The sequence below is a fragment of the Macaca mulatta genome, chromosome 3 (genome assembly GCF_049350105.2).
Source record: "Macaca mulatta isolate MMU2019108-1 chromosome 3, T2T-MMU8v2.0, whole genome shotgun sequence".
NCBI classification, from domain to species: Eukaryota; Metazoa; Chordata; class Mammalia; order Primates; family Cercopithecidae; genus Macaca; species Macaca mulatta.
In genome coordinates this window covers 179224313-179249993 of record NC_133408.1, presented here as the reverse complement: position 1 = coordinate 179249993, position 25681 = coordinate 179224313, and the positions used below count along the sequence as shown (strand labels likewise).

Here is a 25681-nt window from a genome sequence, read left to right as displayed (position 1 = left end):
ATTAATATTGGGCTCATTTTCTCAAACTTCTTATAAATATTGTATTAATATTACATTCTTATTGACCTTATTGAAAAGAACGATAACAATGAAATTTTATAGGACTCTATTAGAAACTAGTTTGAAAGATTCCTAACTCAGTGTCATATCTAATATAAAATGGTAACTCCCAAAATAACAGAATAATATTTAAGTCTGTTTCTCAGGCAGCATCCATTAAACCAACTTGAATTTCCATCTGTAATCCTACACTGTTTAGTATTCATCATTAGATTACTATCTTACTGAACCATAGTCAAGAATATTGTACAAAAAGACAACTGATACAGATCAAAAGAACAAGAGGATAAAGTGAGGAATATTTTACCAATGTACCTTTAATTCTTCAAGCTTCTCTCTTATTTCAATAAATCCCAGGTGTAGTTTACCCCCAAAATGATCAGCCAGTCGTCTGTCATTATCATGAAGTCCTAAATAGGCAGAGCAGACTTCACAGACTCGAAGTTTCTGCTGTTGAAAACTGGAAGCTGGCATAGAATTCCGATAAACTTCCTAAACAAAAGTGAGAAAAACAATGACCATATAAATCTTACTAAAAGTCATCCAATTAAATACAATATACTATGCTTCTACCAAAATGTTTTCTAAAGAATACACAAAAGCAGCCGGGCATGGTGGCTCACGCCTGTAATCCCAACACTTTGGGAGGCCAAGGAGGGTGGATCACGAGGTCGGGAGTTCAAGACCAGCCTAGCCAACATGGTGAAACCTCATCTCTACTAAAGATACAAAAAATTAGCCAGGCATGGTGGTGTGTGCCTGTAATCCCAGCTACTTGGCAGGCTGAGGCAGGAGAATCGCTTGAACCTGGGGAGTGGAGGTTGCAGTGAGCCGAGATCATGCCACTGCACTCTAGCCTAGGTGACAGCGCAAGACTCCAGCTCAAAGAAAAAAAAAAATTACACAAAAGCATGGCTATTTTGTTATGAAAATTATAGGTTCCCTTTATCCCCATCCTCTATCCTTAGGGCCTCTCTCCACTGGAGTATAAGGAAAGAAATAATAAACATGAACAGAAATCAATGATATAGAAAACAAGAAAACAATAAGATCAGAAGACTGGTTCTTTGAAAAACAAAATAAAACTGACCAGCTAGATAAATCAAGAAAAGAGAAGACACGAACTGCAAACATTCTACAGATATTAAAAGAGAACATTATGAACAACTTTATATCAATAAATACAACTTAGAGAGATTTTGTGAAACACAAATTTACCAAAATTAATTTTAAAAACAACAACAAAAACCGGCCAGGTGCGGTGGCTCATGCCTGTAATCCCAGCACTTTGGGAGGCTGAGGTGGACAGATCACCTGAGGTCAGGAAAGCAAGACCAACCTGGCCAACATGGTGAAAGCCTGTCTCTACTAAAAATACAGAAGATTAGCCAGGCATGGGTGCACGCCTGCAGTCCCAGCTACACGGCAGGCCGAGGCAAGAGAATCGCTTGAACCTGGGAAGCAGAGGTTTCAGTGAACTGAGATCGCACCACTGCACTCCAGCCTTAGAGAGTGAGACTGTCTTTAGGAAAAAAAAAATGTCCTGGCACAGTGGTTCACTCCTGTAATCCTAGCACTTTGGGAGGCCAAGGCAGGTGGATCACCTGAGGTCGGGAGTTCAAGACCAGCCTGACCAACATGGAGAAACCCTGTCTCTACTAAAAATACAAAAATTAGCCAGGTGTGGTAGTGTGGGCCTGTAATCCCAGCTACTTGGGAGGCTGAGGCAGAAGAATCGCTTGAACCTGGGAGGCAGGGGTTGCGATGAGCCGAGATTGTGCCATTGCACTCCAGGCTGAGCAACAAGAGCGAAACTCCATCTCAAAAAAAAAAAAAAGGCTGGACTTGAACTGAACTCAAGCGACTGCCTCAGCCTGTGGAATAGCTGGGACCAAAGGCACATACCACCCCAACCAGCTTTTTCCGTGTTTTGTTTTTGTCTTTTAGTTCAACTTCTCTTTAATAACTGTTCAATAATTTCCATTCAAATACATGTTCTTAGAGAAGTATAGATATTAAAGTTTCATCTACTACTTTTTTTTTTAAGTCTTACCAAATTAAGCAGAATTCGTCTACTACTATTAAGAATTTACCTCTGCTTCTCTTTTCTTTGCCCGTGCTTTCTCTACTTCATCCATTACTTTCTGGGATTCTTCCACATTCCCTTCAGCTCCTAGTTGTTCCACCTTAGCTAACAATTTACCAATTTCTTCATTTAACTCATGAACACGTTCTGCCTAAAAAGAAATAAAAACAGGTCATGAATAAACAAGAGAATGAATTTTAAACTTCAAGATATTTCAGAACTGCTGAGAAGAGACTTGTTATCTAAGGCAATATGAGGTTAAAGAATGCTTTCGGAGCATATCCCAAATGAACTGAGACATCAGGATGTTCTGAGCCTGCCTGCCTTACCTCAATGAAGTCAGGGCTACTACTGGGCCCAATATAACTTTCTGTCCTCTGGCGAGGTGGTGTATTCCTAGTTTAAAATACCGTTTCTTCCATGATCTGGCCCTTTGTACTTTTCTAAACCATCTCTTGCTACTCCTCTACCTCACAACATAATCTATAGTTTCCCAAACTTACCCTGTTGTTTTCTACCTCTGTGACTTTGCATATACTCTTCTTTCTGGGATGGGATCCCTTACCTTTCGTCTGCCTACTGAATGTTCACTCATTCCAACAAGATCCAACTCAAGGGTCATTTCTGTAAAGCATTCCTAACATTCACTGCATCCCAGCCCCACTTAAACACATCAGCAAACATGGCCATACTCTCTCCTTTGTGTCACCTTTGTATCTTTTTTGACAGTTCCTTTCGTAAATATCATACTACTTTAAGGACAGTTAGCTGTATTTCCCATCTTTGTATCTCTAGTGCTCAGCAAATAGCCTAGGCTCAAATATGAGTTAAAGAAATGAATTGGTGGATCAAGCTCAGGAGTCCAACAGATCTGACTTATTGCTAAACCAATTACTATTTGTGTAATTTTGGCCACATTACTTATACCTGAATCCATTTCCTCATCTAAGAAGTACAGACAGTACCTATCCCACAAAGTTGTGAGAAATGAGAAAATATGCCTTGTACGTACACTGCATAGCACCTTACTGATTTTCAGCATACTTGCCTGGCAACTCCACTCTGAGTCCTTAGCTTTCCACTGAGATTAACTCTTGCCTTGGGAAAGAATACATTCCTCTTCCTTATCACTATTATCATCCTAGCAACTTAGTTCATTCTTACTGTTCTAATGGCACATAAAACATACATATAATCATTATCTTGGGCCACAAAGTCTTTGCTGTATGGCCAATTATGTTAGCAAAGAAGGTTTTAATTTTTTGTTGTTGTTATTGTTGTTTTTGAGATGGAGTCTTGCTCTGTCCCCAGGCTGGAGTGCAGTGGCACGATTTCAGTTCACTACAACCTCTGCCTCCTGAGTTCAACCGATTCTCCTGTCTCAGCCTCCCCCATAGCTGAGATTACAGGCATGCACCACCATGACTGCTAATTTTGCAGTTTTTGTAGAGAAAGGTTTCACCATGTTGGCCAGGCTGGTCTCAAACTCATGACCTTAAGTAGTTCACCCACCTTGGCCTCACAAAGTGCTGGTATTACAGGTGTTAGCCACTGCACCCGGCCGAAGGTTTTAGTTTGGTATGAGTTTCCTGTCCCAACAAACCAGTTTACTGGTTTAATTAATAATCTTTACTTCTCAAATATCCTTCAACCCAAGATATTTCTTCCCTCAGTGAGAGTCCTAATTCTATTATTACTATCCTTCCTCTCTACCAAATGGTATTTTCCTTTAAATACATTACTGAACAACTAAACTGTTGTCCAAAACTCTTTTTCCCTGTATCCATGTCCTTGACCATGTAATTGTGTACCATCGTACTCTGACTCTGAATTTGGCCATGAACTTGTTTTGGTTATTAAGATGGTAGCAAACATGACCAAAGGAGAGGCCTGTGTGATGGGGCTTGATGCTTCTGCACCTCTGCCACCACCATGAGAACACGGCCAGGCTAGCCTGCTGGGCATGGCTCTGCATCCTCCAGCGGACTGCAAGGCATGTGAGTAAGCCCAGCTGAAACAAGAATAACTACTCAGTCAAGTTCAGCCTAAATCATCGACTGCAGAGTCATGGGCTAAATAAATACTTACTGTTTTAAGTCACTGAGCTTTGAGGTGGTTTGTTATACAGCATTTCTGTAGTGATGGATAACCAATACAACCAATACAACTCAGGCTCACTTACAGATCTCTTCCAACCATGAGATACTAGATCCTTTGTACTTCAGGATGCCCGTCTTTCCAGTCCCCATCTTCAGAGAACTTTTAAGAAAAGGCTGACTAAAAGCAACCCTCTTCTCAAACAATGGAATCTATTTTCATTTGCATATACATATCTGAACACCATATTTTAATACTGTCATCTAAACTCCACCTGGGTAACTCTTTTTCTCCCATTTTCATAAAACACACTAGATCATACTGGAATATAATTATGTTGTAATAAGTCATCAACAAAATGCAATATCGAAGACCTTGTTTGGATCCTAATAACAAATCGACTCTATATAAGAAAAATAAACATATACTGGATAACATTAAAAAATTACTGTTAACTTTATGTATGTATTACTGTGGTTATAATTTACAGGTGAAATATGACATTTAACATTTGCTTTTAAAAGCAAATAAAAATACTGTGGTATATCTGTACAATGGAGAAATAAAAAGGAATGAACTGATACAAACAACTTGAATGAATCTCAAGAAAGTTATATGGAATGAAAAAGGTCAAATCTCAAAAGAGTACACAGGATTTCATTTATATAACACTCCATGAAATAACATAACTACAGAGACAGAGAATAGGTTAGTGATGGCCAAGGTGAGAGATGTTGGATGGGGGTGAAGATGGATGTAGCTATCAAAGGGGTAACATGAGGCAGCCTTGTGGCAATGCTATAGTTAAGCATCCTAATTGTGGTTGCAATTACACGTGATTAAACTACAGAGAGCTGGCCAGGTGTAGTGGCTCATGCCTATAACCCCAGCACTTTGGGAGGTCAAGGTGGGCAGATCACTTGAGGCCAGAAGTTTGAGATCAGCCTGGCCAACATGGCGAAACTCTGTCTCTGCTAAAAATAAAAAAAATTAGCTAGGAATAGTGACGAACGCCTGTAATCCCACTTACTCAGGAAGCTGAGGCACGAGACTTGCTTAAGCCCAGAAGGCGGAGAATGCAGCGAGCCAAGATTACAACACTGCACTCAAGCCTGGGCAACACAGCAAAACTCTGTCTCAAACAAAAACAAAAACAAAAAAACTGCACAGAGCTATACAAACAGACATGCATATACAAATAAATGCATGCATAACTGGCAAAATCTGAATCAAATATAAGGATTAGACCAATGTCAATTTATTTGATATTGTACTACATTGTGTAACATGTTAACACTGGGGCAGACAAGAGAGTATACAGAATTCTTCGTATATGTCTTTCCAATCTCTTGCAAATCTAATTATTTCAAAATAAAAAGTTAAAAGGAGTCGAAACAATACTTTGTACTAATGAAATGATTAAAATTCTTACCTTTGCTGCTACTTCAGCACTAATCTCTTCTTGAGTTTCTGCTAATCTTTTCTTGGCCACTTCTGTTCTACGATCACAATCTGCAATGAATGACTGCAGATGATCCATGGCCTACAAAGTTTAATTAAAGACAATTACTGTCAGAAAGTCGACTTTATTCAGAAATATCTTCATACAAAAATCACATTTTGCTTTTTAAAATGCTACCATGGTGGGGCACGGTGGCTCACATCAGTAATCCAAGCACTTTAGGGGGCTAAGGCAGGCAGATCACTTGAGGCCAGCCTGGCCAACTTGGCGAAATCCTGCCTCTACTTAGAATACAAAAATTAGCCAGGTGGGTGGTGCACACCTGTAGTCTCAGCTACTCGGGAGGCTGAGGCACAAGGAACACTTGGGCCCAAAGAGGTTGAGGCTGCAGTGAGCCCTGATGATGCCATTGTACTCCAGTGTGGGTGACAGAGTGAGGTCATTAAAAAAAAAAGCAGCAGCAGCTGGGCACAGTGGGTCTTGCCTGTAATTCCAGCACTTTGGAGGCCGAAGCAGGTAGATCACCTGAAGTCAGGAGTTTGAGACCACGCTAGCCAACGTGGTGAAATCCCGTCTCTACTAAAAATACAAAAATTAGCCAGGCATGGTGGTGTGCGCCTGTAATCACAGCTACTCAGGAGGCTGAGGCGGGAGAACCACTTGCACCTGGGAGGTGGAGGTTGCACTGAGCCAAGATCGCACCCCTGCATTCTAGCCTGGGTGACAGAATGAGTGTGTGTCTCAAAAAAAGTCACTTGAGGACATGGAGAAATGTTCAGGATTCATTTGTAAATAAAAAGCAAATTACAAATGTTATGCAGTAAGATCCCAATTTTGTAAAATAAAGACAGAAAAATCTGCTGCCAAGTCTAGATCTGAATGGACAAAAACACGGAAAAAATGGAAAACTATACAAAATGCTAACAAAAAGCATTTCTGACATTTTTACCCTTTTTTAATTCTCCAAACTGCTTTATAATTTTTTCTTTTTTGAGACAAGAGTCTCACACATTAGGAAAACTTATCTTTTTTCAGAGAATAAACCATTGAGAATTTTAGCAATATCTACACTATAAAAATTCAATATTTATATAAACGATATTTGTGAGGCACATATTAATGTGTATAATTAATAGTTCATTTAAAAGTAAACTTTAAGAATTCATTCTCAAGTTTGGACTTCCAAATCTTACTGTACAGAAATATAACTAATTCAAGATACAAATGTTTAACTAAAAATACAAATTTATTCAGCACACACTGAATTCCAAAAACAGCTGGATAACCCAAGAATTTCTTCAATGTGAAAAGCAATAAGGATCAGGTTTTAAAAAGCTTTTATCTGTGATAACATAAAAATAGTTAATTAATTTGAAATTTACTTTTTAAATCACAACAGAAATCTATTCAAATTTCCTTATGTAAAGATAAAGGTGGCATCTCAAAGCACTGAGAGAAAAGATGGACTAATTAGCAAATAGTGTTGGGTGACTAAGTAGCTATGTCACGTTGGGGGGTGACTAGATCCATATCTCAATTCCTTAAACCAGAATAAACGCGAAAAGTCTATAAAATGAAGCCAAAATATGCCAGAAGAAACCACGGGAGAGAATTCTTAGCACCTCAGAAAAAGAAAAGCCTTTAGAATTAATGAAATAGATTTGGTTTTTCTGTTTGTGTTTTGAGACGGAGTCTTGCTCTGTCCCCCAAGGTGGAGCACAGTGGCACATCTAGGCTCACTGCAACCTGACTCCCGGGTTCAAGTGATTCTCCTGCCTCAGCCTCCCAAGTGGCTGGGATTACAGGCACCCACCACCATATCCAGCTAATTTTTGTATTTTTAGTAGAGATGGGGTTTCACCATGTTGGCTAGGCTGGTCTCAAACTCCTGACCTTAGGTGATCCACCCCTGCCTTGGCCTCCCAAAGTGCTGGGATTACAGGCGTAGGAGCCACCATGCCCATGTGTTAAAGATTGATAAATCAGACAATATAAATATACAAGTACTCCGCAAGGCCAAAAACCACCAAAAAAGTAGGGAAAATTTGTTGTAAATTGTATTTCCAAAAACAATTTCATTTCCATTAGCAGAAATTGTTGGATATTCAGAAGACAGGAGGACCTGTTTACTGGTTTATCTCCTAAAAACTAAATTTAAAACATCTATTATTTCACTAATAAAATATATCATAAGATTATACACATTAGTATGTTTTATGTAACGCTGATTGTTATGCTTTATATATATGCAAAAAAAGTTTATTTTTATGCAAACGATTTTCATGTAAAAGCAACAATATAAAGTTACATTTCAGGCTCTTTTAGATATCTAAATGGTGTCTTCCATTGCTTGGTTTTTCATTATAAACATTGTCCTTGATATCCCTCAAACGGCCGGATGCGGTGGCTCACGCCTGTAATCCAGCACTTTGGGAGGCCAAGGTGGGCAGATCACGAGGTCAGGAGATCGAGACCATCCTGGCTAACAAGGTGAAACCCCATCTCTACTAAAAACACAAAAAAATTACCCAGGCGTGGTGGTGAGCACCTGTAGTCCCAGCTACTTGGGAGGCTGAGGCAGGAGAATGGCGAACCCGGGAGGCGGAGCCTGCAGTGAGCTAAGATCGCGCCACTGCACTCCAGCCTGGGCGACAGAGCGAGACTCTGACTCAAAAAAAAAAAAATTCCCCCAAACACCCGTACGCATGTCCCTCACTATCTGTGCAAGATTGGTTCCAGGATACCCAGTGGATACCAAAATCCATGAATGTGCATTTTTTAATATAAAATGATGTAATACTTGTATATAATCTCCCATTACACAACCTCTCATATACTTTAAATTGCCTCCAGATTACTTATAATACCTAACACAATGTAAATGCTATGTAAACAGTTATACTGTAATGTTTGGGGAATAACAACAAGAACAAAATGTCTGTACATGTTCAGTACAGATGCAACAATCCCTTTCTTCTGCTAAATATTTACAATCCCCAGTTGGTTCCTTCTACAGATTCCACGACAGATATGGGGGGCCAACTATACATACATGTATATATATAAGTAGATATAAAAATAAATATGAATGTAAAAACTCAGTATATTACTAAAGATACGTCCTTATATACACTATTAATTAGTTGCTTACATTTGCTTGATATTTCCTTAATCATTACTACTTTGTTGGGAAGAATATGCTTGATTTTCAAAAGAATATATGAATCATATGACTTTCACACATTTTCTTAAAATACAGTCTCACCTCATATTTTTAAAAGAGTTGTCAAGAAAGTACATGATCTTACTTGAGTCTTACCCTTCATATAACCACAGAGGATAAACTGCTAAGAGTTTTTCTTATTAAGAGAGATTAATCCACATGTTTTACAGCAAAAGATAACAAACCATTAAAGCAAAATCACATACATCAAGTTCAAAGAAAAAATCTTGTTCTTTGGATGCAATTTCATAATCCGCTCTTAAAGCCAGGTCATGGACTTTCAGACATTCTCCAAGATCCATTCTCTGGAAGGGAAAAAAGACATAATATTGAAACAAAAAAACACATTTTTTTTAAAAAAAATCAACAACCACAGTTCTTTTCAGAATACATATTAAGTCATACAGATGCTTTTTTATGTAGGGGCTCCCAAATTACAAAATTTCATAGACAAATAAAAAACGTGGTGTCAGAAGAAGAAAATGGCACCAATTCTGTCTACCAACAGATGGGAACAGGGATCACTTGTACTTAACAATAAATGGATATGGAAAAGCTTTTCAGAATCTGAGAAAAGCTTCTAGCTTCTATATCACAACATAGTTCATTTAGCTCCACAACACAAAAAAGATAGTTAATTTTAAACCAAACTAAAAGAATATATAAATTGAATCGTTGCGATGTCAATGCGCTTGGAAGAATATCTTATTTTTCAAATAAAGATGGAGTCCTCAAAAAACAGACTGGTGGCTGGGCATGGTGGCTCATGCCTGTAATCCCAGCACTTTGGAAGGCCAAGGCAGGAGGATCGCTTGAGCCCAGGAGTTTGAGACCAGCCTGAGCAACACACTAAGACCTGTCTCAATTTTTAAAAATAAAAAATAAATTTAAAAAAACCCAAAACAAAACAGACTGGTGACTCTGATAGTCTTGTCTGGGGACAAGACTAATAAACTAGTAAAGAGATGATTTACTAATAATACCCAATATAAGTGCACAGAGAACAAGCATTTAACCCCACTTACAATAAACATGTATCAGGGAAATAAATACTCTTACTGAACCTAGGGTCCTTCTACTTGGAAACTCCAATTAGGTGTTATTTACCAAACCAGAGGCTTTTCTCGTATCTGAGACAAAATATCTAAAAATCTATCCATTTTTACATGTATCTAGGCAACTTTCATGAAACTTTTTTGGGGGAAAATATAAAGGAGAAAAAATTGGCAAGATGCAAGATCATTACAGTTATGATTAATCGGTGATCAAAGCAAGGCAGAGATTTTCCAACTGGAGGTGTGACCACCCTTGGAATACCTCAAAATCTCTGGAGGGTTGGTAAAAAGGGAGTACAAGTCATTCTCCTTCCTTTGACTATTAAGGTCCCACTGTGGTAAGCACTATCTTAGGTGCTAGGGATACAGAGTTAAGTGACAGAGACAGTCTGACTTCATGGAGCTTACATTCTATTTGAGGGGAAACAAATAACAAGAATCATGTCTATGAACAAAGTTAGATGATGTAATAAAATAGCAATGCTCCCCATTACTATGGGGGGCTACTTGGGATGAGCTGGTCAGAGAAGACCTTTCTGAAGAGGATACAATTAAACTGGATCTCAAGAGGGAGAAGCAAATGAATCTTAGGAAAAGGCAAAAAGTAATGTTCCAGGTTATACAGAAGATTTAGAAGGCAGATCTTTAAACGCCACTGTTAATCACAGGGAAGTTCATGGTAACAGGGAACAGGAACAGAGTATGGCACACAGGTCTGAGTCTTAGCTTTGTATACAGTATCTAAAAATGAGTCAGCCTATTTAACTTGTCAACAATCTAATATGTATAAAAAGTATGATAATTAATTTTGTAAAATATCCCAACTAAAAAGCATAGTTAATTCACGAGATCAAGATTCAAAAGTATTAAGAGACCAGATAAAATTTAAAAGAAACAAATATGAAGTCCTATAGTTACATATCCAAGATAATAAATTTACAAATAAGTAGGTATGAGCAGAGAATCAGACAATTTAAAAATTTAAGTAGTCAAGAGTAACGGTTACAGTATGGCACAACTGAGAAAAACTTATATTGTCTAAAACTAACTCAAAGAGGACACAGTATAAACAAAGCAGGAATTCTCTACTGAACGCTGGTTTTAAAAGCAAACCACTGCTCTCCAAAACACATTCTATGTACTAACACATTTCAAAAGGAATATGAGAAAATTAGACATAAGTCCATCCTGGCTAACACGGTGAAACCCCGTCTCTACTAAAAAAAATACAAAAAACTAGCCAGGCGAGGTGGCGGGCGCCTGTAGTCCCAGCTACTCGGGAGGCTGAGGCAGGAGAATGGCATAAACCCGGGAGGTGGAGCTTGCAGTGAGCTGAGATCCGGCCACTGCACTCCAGCCTGGGCGACAGAGCGAGACCCCGTCTCAAAAAAAATAAAAAAGAAGCCGGGCGCGGTGGCTCAAGCCTGTAATCCCAGCACTTTGGGAGGCCGAGACGGGCAGATCACAAGGTCAGGAGATCGAGACCATCCTGGCTAATCCGGTGAAACCCCGTCTCTACTAAAAAATACAAAAAACTAGCCGGGCGAGGTGGCGGGCGCCTGTAGTCCCAGCTACTCCGGAGGCTGAGGCAGGAGAATGACGTAAACCCGGGAGGCGGAGCTTGCAGTGAGCTGAGATCCGGCCACTGCACTCCAGCCTGGGCGACAGAGCCAGACTCAGTCTCAAAAACAACAACAACAACAACAACAAAAAACCAACAATGTTTCTGGCCACAGTGGCTAATGCCAGTAATTCCAGCACTTTGGGGGGCCAAGGTGGGAGGATCGCTTGAGCCTAGGAGTTCCAGACCAGCCTGGGTAACATAAGAAGACCCCATCTCTACAAAAAGTAAAAAAAAAAAAAAAAAAAAAAAAATTATCCAGGCATGGTGGCCCATGCTTACAGTCCCAGCTCCTCAGGAGACAGAGGCAGGGGGATCACTTGAGCTCTGCAGGTCAAAGCTGCAGTAAGCTGTGATCATGCCACTGCATTCCAGCCTGGGTGACAGAGCTAGACCCTGTCTCAAAAGTAAAAACAAACAGAAAATGTTTTTCTGTAAAACTATATTACCTTTGGTTCTTAATTACATAATGGAATGAATGAGAATGTATAAATTCTGCCCTCAAAGTTATCCTTTGGGAAATAATGAGGACTCATCACTGTTATAAAAGTCCTCATCATGCTTAGTGGTATTAAAGTACTGTACTGTTACTGAGTATGCTGAGATTTTTCCAGGCTCCAATCCTTACCTCCAATTCATTAGTCTGGTTTAACAAGCTAAGGAGTTTTTTCAGTGACAATAAACAAAAAGTAAAGCTTTCTATGAATGTGTAGAAATTCAAATTTAAAAGGTGCTCATTAAACAACAATTATTAAGAAAATGCAGAAAAACTTAAATATTCCTAAGAAAGAATTCCAGAAAACATGATAGGAATGAAAGAAGCTAACGGCAGAAGGAGGCTGTCATTGTCTTTGATATGCCAGGAAGTAGGTTTCTGAAATTAACAATTTCTAAACATCAATCATGCCAACAACTTCCTTACTATTTTATTTCCACAGCTATAGCTGTTCACACGCTAAATTTTATTTCATAAAATGCAAGATGTCACAGTTGGAAAGGCTTTTTGATCCACTGTAGTTCTCAAACTAGACCTGGGGAACTTTTACATAATACTGATGGAAGCTTTTTAAAAAGTCCCAATTCCTACCTCCCAAAGACTAACTCAATTGTAAAAGCCTTCTAGGTACTTTTAATGTGCAGTGTTGAGAACCACTCACTGATCTAGTTTTATTCCCATTCTTTGCACAGAAAGAATGACTTGCTCAGGGTGCTTATCAGAAAATCTCGTTAGACTGATTCCTAGTCTAATATAGCTTCCACTTTACCATGCTAGTTCCCGTTACTTCAGTACTAACTTACCTTCCAATATTTTTCAGCAAGTCATTCCCCACAACATCTAAAAGAGCTCACAGCAGAGATTCAAAGCAGCTGTCTACTTTCTTTCTTCTGTATCTCCTTTATCTTACTTTCATCAGTTCCCTGATCAACTACATTTCCAATCTGTATTCAACAAAAACTTAAAAGTAACACATAAATTTTGCCTCATTGTTTTTAACCTAAACATCTGTCTCTATTGCAAGAATTCTAGGCTCCCTGCCTCCACATCTTTAAAGTTACATCTCACAACCAACCAAAGGAAGAAAAGCAACTATGTAGACCAAGAACAAAATGAACACAAGAAAAGATACAATTTTACCACTATAGTAGAGGTGGACTTCTTGGTGAGAGTAGCCTTTTGGGGAAGGCATGCCATGGGGAAGATTCATGAGAGGGGTAAGATTAACTCACTAAAATGTGACTTCCATAGAGCAAGAATTCTTCTGTTTTATCTACTATGTGCCTATGCTGAACAAATCAAACTGAAAAAAGGGCAAAGAAGAACATTTGGCACAGGGGGGCTTATTAACAAGCCAGAGTGTTCAAGATGAATTACAGGACAAAACTAATCTGAGTTCCTGGAGGGGAGGTTCTCCTTAGCCTCTCCTTGGATTATCTCCTTTGCTTGGACTCCTTACCTTCTTAAGTGTTTTGAGCTACTCTTCTTTTTTCCTCCAAGAGGCAGGGCTTGTCATAGTCTAGCCTGCCTCACCACAAGCCCTAGGACCAAGGGCCTAATTGTAACAAAGAAGGCTTTTTTGTATGTGGAATATCTTCAGTGGTTATCTCTTCAGGGACCTAGTGGGACAGTAGGTATAGCCAAGGCAGATTTTCAGAATACTAGGCATCTATGTTCCTCTGTCCATACCATGATGACTACTAAGCATCTGCTCTGGCACTGTGCTACGCACATGAGGAGTATTTAAAATTTAAAACAAGGTCAGATGCAGTGGTTCACTCCTGAAACCCCAGCACTTTGGGAGGCCAAGGCAGGCAGATCACTTGAGGTCAGAAGTTCGAGACCAGCCTGGGCAACATGGTGAAACCCTGTCTCTACTAAAAACACAAAAAAATAGCTGGACGTGGTGGCAGGCACCTGTAATCCCATCTACTCAGGAGGATGAGGCACAAGAATCACTTGAACCCAGGAGGCAGAGGTTTGCAGTGAGCCGAGATCGTGCCACTGCACTCCAGCCCGGGAAACAGAGTAAGACTCTGTCACAAAATGTGTGTGTGTGTGTATACGTGTGTGTATATATATATTATTTATTTTTACTTTTTTAGAGACAGGGCCCCACTCTGTCCCCCAGTCTGGAGTACAGTGGCATGATCTCAGCTCACTGCAACCCTGCCTCCCAGGGTCAAGCAATCCTTCCGCTTCAGCCACCTGACACCTGAGTAGCTGGGACCAATAGGCACACTCACCATACCTGGCTAATTTTTTGGAGATGGAGTCTCACTCTGTTGCCCAAGCTGGAGTGCAGTGGCGTGGTATCAGCTCACTGCAACCTCTGCCTCCCAGGTTCAAGCGATTCTCCTGCCTCAGTCTCCCTAGTAGCTGGGATTACAGGCATGCACCACCACACCCAGCTAATTTTTGTATTTTTAGTAGAGATGGTGTTTCACCATGTTGACCAGGCTGGTCAAACTCTTGACCTCAGGTGATTCAACCACCTCGGCCTCCCAAAGTGTTAGGATTACAGGCCTGAGCCACACCTGGTCTTAAACTATTTTTAATTTAACAAGCAGCTGCTGGGAGTGGTTGCTCACGCCTCTAATCCCAGCACTTTGGGAGGCCGAGGCGGGCAGATCACTTGAGATCAGGAGTTCGAGAACAGCCTGACCCAACATGGAGAAACCTCATCTCTACTAAAATAATACAAAATTAGCCGGGCGTGGTGGTGCATGCCAACTACTCGGGAGGCTGAGGCAGGAGAATCGCTTGAACCCAGGGGGCAGAGGTTGCAGTGAACCGAGATCACGCCACTGCACTCCAGCCTGGGCAACAAGAGCGAAACTCCATCTCAAAACAAAAAACAAAAAAATCAGGTAGCTTACTTCATAATTAAATTCCTTCCACAAGTTTATTCTTGGTTTTTAATTTTTACATCTAAATGCTTAGATTGTAGATTTTTTTTTAAATGCTTATTTGTAATTAAGTTCAGCTCTGCATTTTGTCTTCTCCATTCTGAATCTATTACTCCATGAAATGTTGACCAAATAACTATACCTGATCCTGGTAACTTATAGCCCCACAGTGTTTTATACTGTTGTTTTACCAACAAGTTAACAAAGCCAAATTGTCAAGAATTTTTAACTTTTCTTTTGAAATTCCAAAAGTGAGTGTTATTTCCCCAAATAAACTCTAAGCTTCGTTAGAAAAACCGTCTGTTTCTCTTACTTATCCCTCCCAGGAGACCAAGTTTTGCACAAACCATGACTATTGAATAAACCTGATAATTTGACTAAGGAATTCTATTTCTAAGGAATAGTGAAATAATTATAAAAAGATAAATGGAGAATAAAGTTTAACAATGTTTTCTAGAAAACAAGAAACATTTTAAGAGCCTCTCAACAGGGGTTTGGTTGATTCAGCTATGGAACAGCTATACAGTGTCTATTTAGTCTTTAAAAATGATGTTCTTGATATACCAAGTGGAGAAAAGAGAAGCTGGCAAAGAAAGATGTAATAAAATATGTATTTTGGAATTTACAAATCTGTATTACTATGAGGGTTGTTTGAACTTTCTGGTACCAGTTGAATTATAAGCAATGAGCATGTATTATTATTACAATTAGAACAATCAAAGAAGCCAGGCCAGGCGTGGTGGCTCACACCTGTAGTCCCAGCACTACGGAAGCCTGAGGCAGGCAGATCACTAGAGGTCAGGAGTTCGAGACCAGCCTGGCAAACATGGTGAAACCCCATCTCTACCAAAAATATAAAAATTAGCTGGGCATGGTGACATGCCTGCATCCCAACTACTCGGGAGGCTGATGCAGAAGAATCACTTGAACCTGGGAGGCAGAGGTTGCAGAGAGCCAAGATCATGTCACTGCCCTCTAGCCTGGGTGACAGACTGAGACCAGACCCTGTCCCCTCCTCCAAAAAAAAGAAGCCAATTTAATTTTAGAGAAAAAAAAATTGAGAGGCATGTGAAAACTATACATTAAAATTAACGAATAGAAATAATTATGGTAGAGCAAATCAAAAGGTTGATTTATACATTTTGAGTGTACTGTTAAGTGTAAATTAATAGTAGCAATATGTTAATATATAAACGATAGAATTTGGCATAGTAATAGCTCCAAGTAATTGTAAATACACCTGCTTTGTTATGTGTTTGAACATTTGTTCAGTTCTATGAACCAGATCCTGAACAAAATTACAGAACAGCATCAGAATACAATTTCTACAATCAAGGAATTTATATTCACAATGGAAATCAAGACATTAAAGCAATAGCTGCAAATGTCTACAAAGATGTACATACAAGGATTTGACTGCCACAGTGTACACCAAAAACAGAAACAAAGACTATTATTAATACTCACTGCATATAAAAGATAAGAGAACAGCCACACTACAAAATATTATTCAGGCATTTTTAAAAATGCAGACAACTGATACGGAAACCTCTCCAACACAAGTGAAAAAAAATTCAAACAATTTAACGCCATCCGTTAAAACACATAACCTTGTGTAAATGCACAGAAAGGAGAGTGAAAGATGTACAGTAAATAGTTGACAAGGTTTAGATCTGAGAAGGAGGGTGAGGTATAATTGGAAACATTCATGTTTTATGCTTTATTCTCTTGTACTTAAAAACTACATTGTCTAAGTAATAAGACAGACTAGGCCAGGCGCAGTGGCTCACGTCTGTAATCCCAGCACTTTGGGAGGCCGAGGCAGGTGGATCACTTGAGGTCAGAAACTTTGAGACCAGCCTGGCCAATATGGCGAAACCCCACCTCTACTAAAAATACAAAAATTGGCCGGGCGCGGTGGCTCAAGCCTGTAATCCCAGCACTTTGGGAGGCCAACACGGGCGGATCACGAGGTCAGGAGATCGAGACCATACTGGCTAATACGGTGAAACCCCGTCTCTACTAAAAAATACAAAAAAACTAGCCGGGTGAGGTGGCGGATGCCTGTAGTCCCAGCTACTCGGGAGGCTGAGGCAGGAGAATGGCGTAAACCCGTGAGGCGGAGCTTGCAGTGAGCTGAGATCCAGCCACTGCACTCCAGCCTGGGCGACAGAGCGAGACTCCGTCTCAAAAAAAAAAAAAAAAAAAAAAAAAAAAAAAAAAAAATTAGGCGGGTGTGGTGGCATGTGCCTGAAGTCCCAGCTGCTCAAGAGGCTGAGGCAGGAGAATCACTTGAACCCAGGAGGCGGAGGTTGTGAGCCGAGATGGCGCCACTGCACTCCAGCCTAGGGGACACAGTGAGACCCTGGTCTCCAAAAAAAAAAAAGAAAAGAGACTGGGAACTAGACCACATCAGAACACCTCCCTTCACCTTGTATTATCCATTTGATCCTGAGAAATTCACTTAAACTCTGAACTTCCAAGCTAGAGTGCACTGGCACGACCATAGCTCACTGTGGCCTTGAACTCCTAGGCTTAAGTGATCTTCCTGCTTCAGTCTCCTCAGTAGCTAGGACGACATGTGCATGCCACACCGAGTTAATTATTTTTTTTGGTGAGATGGAATCTTGCTGTGTTGTCCAGGCTGGTAACTCCTGGCCTCAAGTGATCCTGCCTGTGCCAGCTGAACTTCTGTTTTCTCAAGTACTTCAGGATTGCTGTTCAGATCAAGTAAGATGTTTATAAAAGCACTCTGAAGGCAGGCTGTCAACCTAGTTATTTTGCATATTGATTGCAATGGGATATAAGCTCAATGAGGGAGGAACACAGCCTTTCTTGATCATTCTAACAGCCCCAATCAGATAACACTGTTCACCACATAATAGGTACTCAATATTGTGTTATATAATATGACACAATATTATATTACAGCTCAATTATTTGTTCAGTGAAGAACTTATTTCCTTGGCTCATAACTTTACATACTTCTAATGCTTCCATTTTCAAGTGAATTCACAAAAGAGGGCTATCTTTATTAAGTATCAGTGTGTATGAGGAAGTTTCTAGGACAAGTGAAGATAATTTACACAGAAGACACAGAATAGAGGGAAAGAGCCAGAGCAAATGCTTCAAGGGAGAATGCAATATTTCCTATCAGGAAAATAAAGAGGAACAACTTAACTGGAACGAGATGATTTCTACTAGAAGATAAAGGAAAATGATGGGGGGGAAAGAGGATGTAGGATTATACTGGCCCACAGGCCACTAGTTTACAGCCTCTGACTAGATTGTGAAAGAGTCTGAAAATGAGTCAAAAAAATGCAGAATTTATTCTGTAGGAAAAGAATACTTGACTACTTAGGCAGAAATATGACACAATGAAATCCATGTTTCAGAACAATTAACACTAGACAGATTGACTAGAAGAAAGAGACAAAGGGCAAGAGAAGATATTACAAGAACCTAGGAATAAAGCCACTGGGGTCAAATTAGAACAGAAAAGAGAAAGCAGGTGATAGAGGTATATCAGACTGCCGAAGAATTAAAAAACAAAAAAACAAACAAACAAACAAAAAACCCACACACACACACAAACCAACAAACCAACAAACCAACAAAACCATTTAAAAAATGTGAAGTGTCTCTGGAATAATGAATCCCATCACACCTTCTTACAAATGTGGAAATCAAGACTCAGATCAACATTTGCCTAAGATCATAAGCTAATGGCAGCAGAGTAAAAATCTCAACAGGTCTTTAATATAGCTCAATATTCTTTCAATAACACAATCACTTTCAACCTACAGGTATTAGCTAAATGGAAATTAAGTGTGGAAAGAAAGAAAAAGTCAGGAGTCTTTTCAGGGTTTCAAGCATTTCAAACATGAGAAAACAATGATGCCACCAAGAGAACTGACTAAATCAAATGGGAAAACTGTTCTATGAGGAAAAACGTCTTGCTCTGGACAAGATGATTTTGAGGAATAACAGGAAATCTAAGTGGCAGCATCTAGTATGATACAGATATATGACTACATTCACTACAGGCTTTCTTTATTCAAGTTTTCCAGGGTGAAAGTTTTACATATTCCTCCCCAGAGTTACAGCTCAAGCATTTTTCCAGAAGACCGTGTAACAAATTACACAAGAACACAGAGTCTGACCTCCATGTTAACAACTATACCTTAGACATGAGTATAGGGTGAAGAGAAATGGGGCACATTGTGCATATATAACGTTGTTGGTTTTCTACCACTTCCCAATTTCTTAACTGCCTCTTTCCACTTGTGTATGTTCCACCTCCAAACCCATTTTTCCCAGAGTAAAGATAAATCATGATATTTTTCTACTTTTTTATAATTTTTTTAAGAACGTAGGAAATATTTTTGTATCCATTTCTGACCCTAGATGTGCAAAGAAAACTAGAAAAAGTTAAAACAAGAGGTCTTGTCGCACAAAGACTATGGTGTACTACCTAACTGGAAAGAGAGAGAAAATGAAACTATATACACAAATGAGATAAATAACACATTTTTTTTCAGTAGTACAGAAAGCAGGTGTTATACTGGGGTTGAGAGGCTAAACTGCTACAGGGTAAGGCAATCACATATAGTAAGCCAGACAGGATTTAAATTTTTAGTGAGAAGAAAGAATATTGCAAGCAGAGGAAAAGAGCGTAAACAAAAATGAGAAGCATGCGAGGGAAAGAAAGGAGTGAGACGACAATAAGCAAATCAGTTTGGTCAAATGAGGGAACCAGCCAGGCACGGTGGCTCACACCTGCAATCCCAACACTCTGTGAGGCCAAGAGTTCCAGGCTCCAGTGAGCTATAATGACACTATTGCACTTCAGCCCTGCATGACAGAGCAAGATTCTGTCTCCAAAAAAAAAAAAAAAAAAAAAAAAGGAAAAGAAAAAACAACTTACACTATTTGTTCATTCAAGGGAGAAGTACCCTGGGTAAGTATTTTAAATTTTTCAGTACAGGTATAAACAACAGAGGAACTACCACAAGTTTTGCATAGGAACAAAATGGCAAGTTGATTCCCACTCAGAAATGACTACCTTCTTCTCCACATTCGGATCTCTTCAAATGTCACTTCATCAAAAATTTTCTCCATTAGGAAACAAGAGTTCTCATATAAAAAATAAAATAAAAATTTTCAGCCAGGCGCAGTGGCTCACACCTGTAATCCCAGCACTTTGGGAGGGGTGGGTCGCTTGAGGTCAGGAATTCAAGACCAGCCCGGACAACACGGTAAAACCGTGTCTCTACTGAAAATACAAAAATTAGCTGGATGTGGTGGCGCATATCTCTAGTCCCAGCTACTCGGGAGGCTGAGGTAGGAGATCACTTGAGCCCGGGAGGTGGAGGTTGCAGTGAGCTGAGATCGCACCGCTGTACTCCAGCCTGGGAGACAAAGTAAGACTCCGTCTCAAAAAAGAAAGAATTTTATTTTATTTATTTATTTATTTTTATTTTTATTTTTTTTGAGACGGAGTCTCACTCTGTCGCCCAGGCTGGAGTGCAGTGGCTGGATCTCAGCTCACTGCAAGCTCCGCCACCACCCAGGTTTACGCCATTCTCCTGCCTCAGCCTCCCGAGTAGCTGGGGCTACAGGCGCCCGCTACCTCGCCCGGCTAGTTCTTTTTGTATTTTTTAGTAGAGACGGAGTTTCACCGTGTTAGCCAGGATGGTCTTGATCTGTGTTAGCCAGGATGGTCTCGATCTCCTGAACTCGTGATTCGCCCGTCTTGGCCTCCCAAAGTGCTGGGATTACAGGCTTGAGTCACCGCACCCGGCCAAAAGAAAGAATTTTAAAAAGTAAATAAAAATTTTCTCCAACAACGCTGCCAGAGCAGCTCCTTGGCCTTGGCCCCCTCTCCCACCCCATTCCCACTCTGAATTACCAAACTATGCCTTTGTGTCATAACACTCATTACTACCTAAAATCACAGTATTTGTTTTCATATTTGGCTGTGTGCCTCCCACATTACAATGTAAACTCCCACCACTGGAACAGAAACCCAGATCCACATCTGTATTCCCACCACCTACCACAGTACACATAGTAGGTACTCAAGTATTTAAGTGAGTGAGTGAATGATTGCTAACTTCCGCCATCAGCAATACCCTCAGAGAGAGAAAAAAATAACAAATTACTTCAATGAGTAATTTGAAGTAATTTGTTAATTTTTATTAGATTTTAAATGTAAAAGCTAATTTACAATCAGTCTTCATTTGTTAAAGTTACAGTCACATGGGTATTTGTTTATGATGTGACTTCAGAAATTACAAAACAAGTACCGTGAATTATCTTTACTTTCTCTATTCAGACCTTATTAATCTGATCCTTCTTGCTCACCCTTTTCTATTTCTTCCTCTGCTTAATTCCAATTATCACTTAAATTTGATCACTCTAAACATTTTTGTAATAAATATAAGGAGAAAAACACAAAAACTTATCTAAACTTAGAAGTTTTACAAGTCACCAGGCGCGGTGGCTCATGCCTGTAATCCCAGCATTTTGGGAGGCTGAGATGGGCGGATCACGAGGTCAGGAGATCGAGACCATCTTGGCTAACACAGTGAAACCCTGTCTCTACTAAAAATTCAAAAAAATAGCCAGGCGTGGTAGCGGACACCTGTAGTCCCAGCTACTCAGGAGGCTGAGGAGGAGAATGGCGTGAACCCGGGAGGCAGAGCTTACAGTGAGCTGAGATCACACCACTGCACTCCAGCCTGGGCAACAGAGCTAGACTCCGTCTCAAAAAAAAAAAAAAAAAAAAAAAGAGTAAGTTTTACAAGTCATATTATCTGAGTAAAATCAACACACATCTTTATTTTTGATCTTGTAAGCCAAAAAAGTTTATGAGACCATTTATTCTCAAAGTGCTTTGGCCAGGCACAGTGGCTCATGCCTGTAATTCCAGCACTTTGGGAGGCTGAGGTGGGCAGATCACCTGAGGCCAGGAGTCCGAGACCAGCCTGGCCAACATGGTGAAACCGTCTCTACTACAAATACAAAAAACTAGCCGGGCATGGTGGCATATGCCTGTAATCCAGCTACTTGGGAAGCTGAGGCAGGAAAATAGCTTGAACCCAGATGGAGGCGGCTGCAGTGAGCTAAGATTGAGCCATTGCACTCTAGCCTGGGGAACAAGAGCAAAACTCTGTCTCAAAAAAAACAAAAAAAAAAACCCCAAAAAATAATCCTTTAATCCTATACAGGTTAAAGTAAAACACTAATGAGCTTTTAGAAGTTCCCTTAATGAGTAAGAATCAACTAGAAAGCATGTAGGTCTTGCCTAAAGGTAGAACTCATCACATGTTAAAAAATATTTCCAGTGACAGAGAATTTGTAATTCTTTGTAAATTTGCTTGATGTTTGTGGTTAATCGCCTATATAAACAATATTTTTAGGCTGGGCACAGTGGTTCAGGCCTGTAATCCCAGCACTTTGAGAGGTCGAGGCAGGTGGATTACTTGAGGCCAGGAGTTAAGACCAGCTTGGCCAACATGGCAAAACCCCATCTCTACTAAAAATACAAAAATTAGCCAGGCGTGGTGGTGGGTGCCTGTAAATCCCAGCTACTCAGGAGGCTGAGGCATGAGAATCACTTCAACCTGGGAGGTGGAGGCTGCAGTAAGCCAAGATTGTGCCATTGCACTCCAGCCTGGGAGACACAGCAAGACTCTGGTCTCAAAAAAAAATTTATCGGTTTCAAGTTTTCATTTCTTACTATTGTGTTCAATGAACTACATCCTCCAAATGATGCATTTACAACTCCACACTCCCTTTTTCAACAAACAGTTTCAGAGAACACGCTTGTTTCCTTAGAAGTGTTAAAATACAGTTAATAAAACTACTTATCTCTAAAAAACATCTGGAGGGTCCAGGAAATACTAAGAGAATAATTCCTGATTCTTAGCTAATAAGCATTTATTGAGACTCATCGTACAAAGAAATCAACGTGACACTGAAATATATTAACCAGTACTAGACTATGAAAAACAATCGGCTTCAATGACTCCCAGACCTCCTACTTTATTTGGGAATAACTGGTCTTTACTACTCTCTTTAACTTCAAGAGTCATCCTACGGCTGAGTACAGTTGTTCACACCTGTATCCCAGCACGTTTGAGAGGCCCAAGCATGAGGATCCTTCAAGGTTAGGAGTTTGAGAAGAGCCTGGACAACATAGCAAGAGTTTGTCTCTACAAAAATTTAAAAATTAACTGGGCATGGTGGCATGAGCCTGCTGTCCTTGCTACTTGGGAGGCTGAGGCAGGAGGATCACTTGAGCCCCAGAGTTCAAGACTGCAGTGGCTACGATTATACCACTGCACTCCAGCCTGGGTGCCCGAGTGAGACTGCTTCTTTAATTTAAAAAAAAAAAAAAAAAAAAAAAAAGGCGTCCTAACTGATAGTTTCAAGACTTTTGAAGATGTACTTCAAAAAAAAAAAAAAAAAAAAAGCTGCAGGGGGAATATACATGATTATAAATAAAATACAGTAGTCTGTGTGTAAAATATTTCCTGAAGCTGGCTGATGGGTACATGGAAATTCATTAAATAAACATCAACACAACAGTCTGCCATACCCATATGAACATATATCTGTACTTAATCATTAATACAAGTAATACACAAAAGTGCTGACAACCCTCAACTAGAAACAAAGACTAAACCAGAACAAGGTATTACTCTACATGGTTTATACATGGTTTATTACTATACACGGGTCACCGTGGGGAAAAAAATTACCTACCTCCATAAGCCTGAATTGTACTATTTTAAATAGTATATAAAATGAATGATCTCAGATTATTCAGAACAGAGCCAGATATGGTGGTGTGCATCTACAGTAGTCCCAGCTACTTAGGAGGCTGAATTGGAAGGATCACCTGAGCCCAGGAGTTCAAGGCTGTAGGGCACCATGATTGCTCCTATAAATAGCCACTGCACTCCAGACTGGACAACACAGTGAGACCCCCTAACTCTTAAAAAAATAATTATTCAGAATGACAGAAATGGATTATTTCCAAAGGGCATAAGTACCCCAAGTTGAATATTTCTGAGTATTCTTGTTCCTATTTGCCAAAAATGCTTTAAACGATTAAAGCCTTGGTTTTTAAGGTTTAATAGTAAAATTTTAATTATTCACTGACAATCTTTTAAAGCGCTGTTAACTTTCTGGGCACCAAATGCATTTTTTATTTAGACAGTCTCTAGAAACAGTTAAGAGAATGTATATTTTTGTAATAGACTGAGAACAATAAAATACAGCAAATCTGCTTAAAATAAGAATACAACACACTTCAAATCTAAATTTGGAAATTAGCTGGTCATGGTGGCACAATCCTGTAATCCCAGCTACTTGGGAGGCTAAGGCAGGAGAATCGCTTGAACCTGAGAGGCAGAGGTCGCAGTGAGCTGTGATCTCGCTACTGCACTCCAGCCTGGAGTATATATGAAATATACATCATATATATATATATATGACTAAATATTAAGCCAATAAACACGGTTAATGCCAAGAACATCAGATCTCCACATTCAGATCTCTTCAAATTTTAATCTTAGTTAAATAATACTTAAACCTTTAAATAATACCAAGGCAGCCCAAAATAAACTATTTATGGGAAAAGATGTAAACAATTTACAGATTGATTTTTCACACTTGCACAGGTAACCACTGGTGTCATACTTTGATAAGAAATCCAGGCCGGGTCAGGTGAGGTGGCTTACGCCTGTAATCCCAGCGCTTTGGGAGGCCAAGGTGGGTGGATTACTTGAGGTCAGGAGTTTGAAACCAGCCCGGCCAACATGGTAAAATCGTCTCTACTAAAAATACAAAAAAAAAAAAAAAAAATTAGCCAGGCATGGTAGCAGGCACCTGTAGCCCCAGCTACTCGGGAGGCTGAGGCAGAAGAATCACTTGAACCTGGGAGGCGGAGGTTGCAGTGAACTGAGATCACGCCACTGCACTCCAGCCTAGGCGACAGAGCAAGACTCTGTCTCAAAAAAAAAAAAAAAAAAAAAGGAAAAAATAAAAAAGACATCCAGGCCGGGCGTGGTGGCTTGCATCTGTAATCCCAGCCCTTTGGAAGGCCGAGATGGGTGGATCACCTGAGGTCAGGAGTTCCAAGACCAGCCTGGCTAACATGGTGAAACCCTGTTTCTACTTAAAATACAAAAAATTAGCCGGGCATGGTGGTGCGCAGCACCTGTAATCCCAGCTACTGGGGAGGCTGAGGCAGGAGAACTGCTTGAGTCCGAGAGGCCGAGGTTGAAGTGAGCCAAAATCCAGCTTGGGCAACAAGAGCAAAACTCTGTCTCAACCAAAAAAAAAAAAAAAAAGGAAATCCAATAAAACCAAGATACTCTCCAGCTCCATATCTGTAACCCTTTTGCCATTAGTAATTGTTAACTTTTGAAATTCAAAGTTAGTTTTTGAAATAATTTATGTAGCATTCTACTTTTGGGTGGACTGATCATTCATCTGATACCATAAATAGACCCTGTTCTAGATGCTTTGGATATAGCAGTAAACAATACAATGTCCCCGCCCTTATGAACTTACATTCTAGTGGCTGGTTGAGAAAATTTTATGCAAGTCTACTTCTCAGCACTTATTCTGTATTTCCATATTCTCATGGCTTTTGCAT

General features: G+C 39.9%; 1 protein-coding gene across 50 annotated transcripts in view; it reads right to left on the bottom strand.

Annotated features, from left to right (window-relative positions):
- Positions 1 to 25681, bottom strand: part of LUC7L2 (LUC7 like 2, pre-mRNA splicing factor) — a 65409-nt gene that overhangs the window by 15514 nt on the left and 24214 nt on the right. For all 50 annotated transcript variants that reach the window (XM_077997514.1, XM_077997494.1, XM_077997492.1 and 47 more), the window contains 4 exons: positions 9135 to 9233; positions 5676 to 5786; positions 2154 to 2297; positions 376 to 552 (listed from right to left, as the gene is read on the bottom strand). In XM_077997514.1, the coding sequence (XP_077853640.1) occupies positions 376 to 552; positions 2154 to 2297; positions 5676 to 5786; positions 9135 to 9230 (528 nt within the window). In that variant the 5' untranslated portion in view covers positions 9231 to 9233. The remainder of the gene's footprint in view (positions 1 to 375; positions 553 to 2153; positions 2298 to 5675; positions 5787 to 9134; positions 9234 to 25681) is intronic.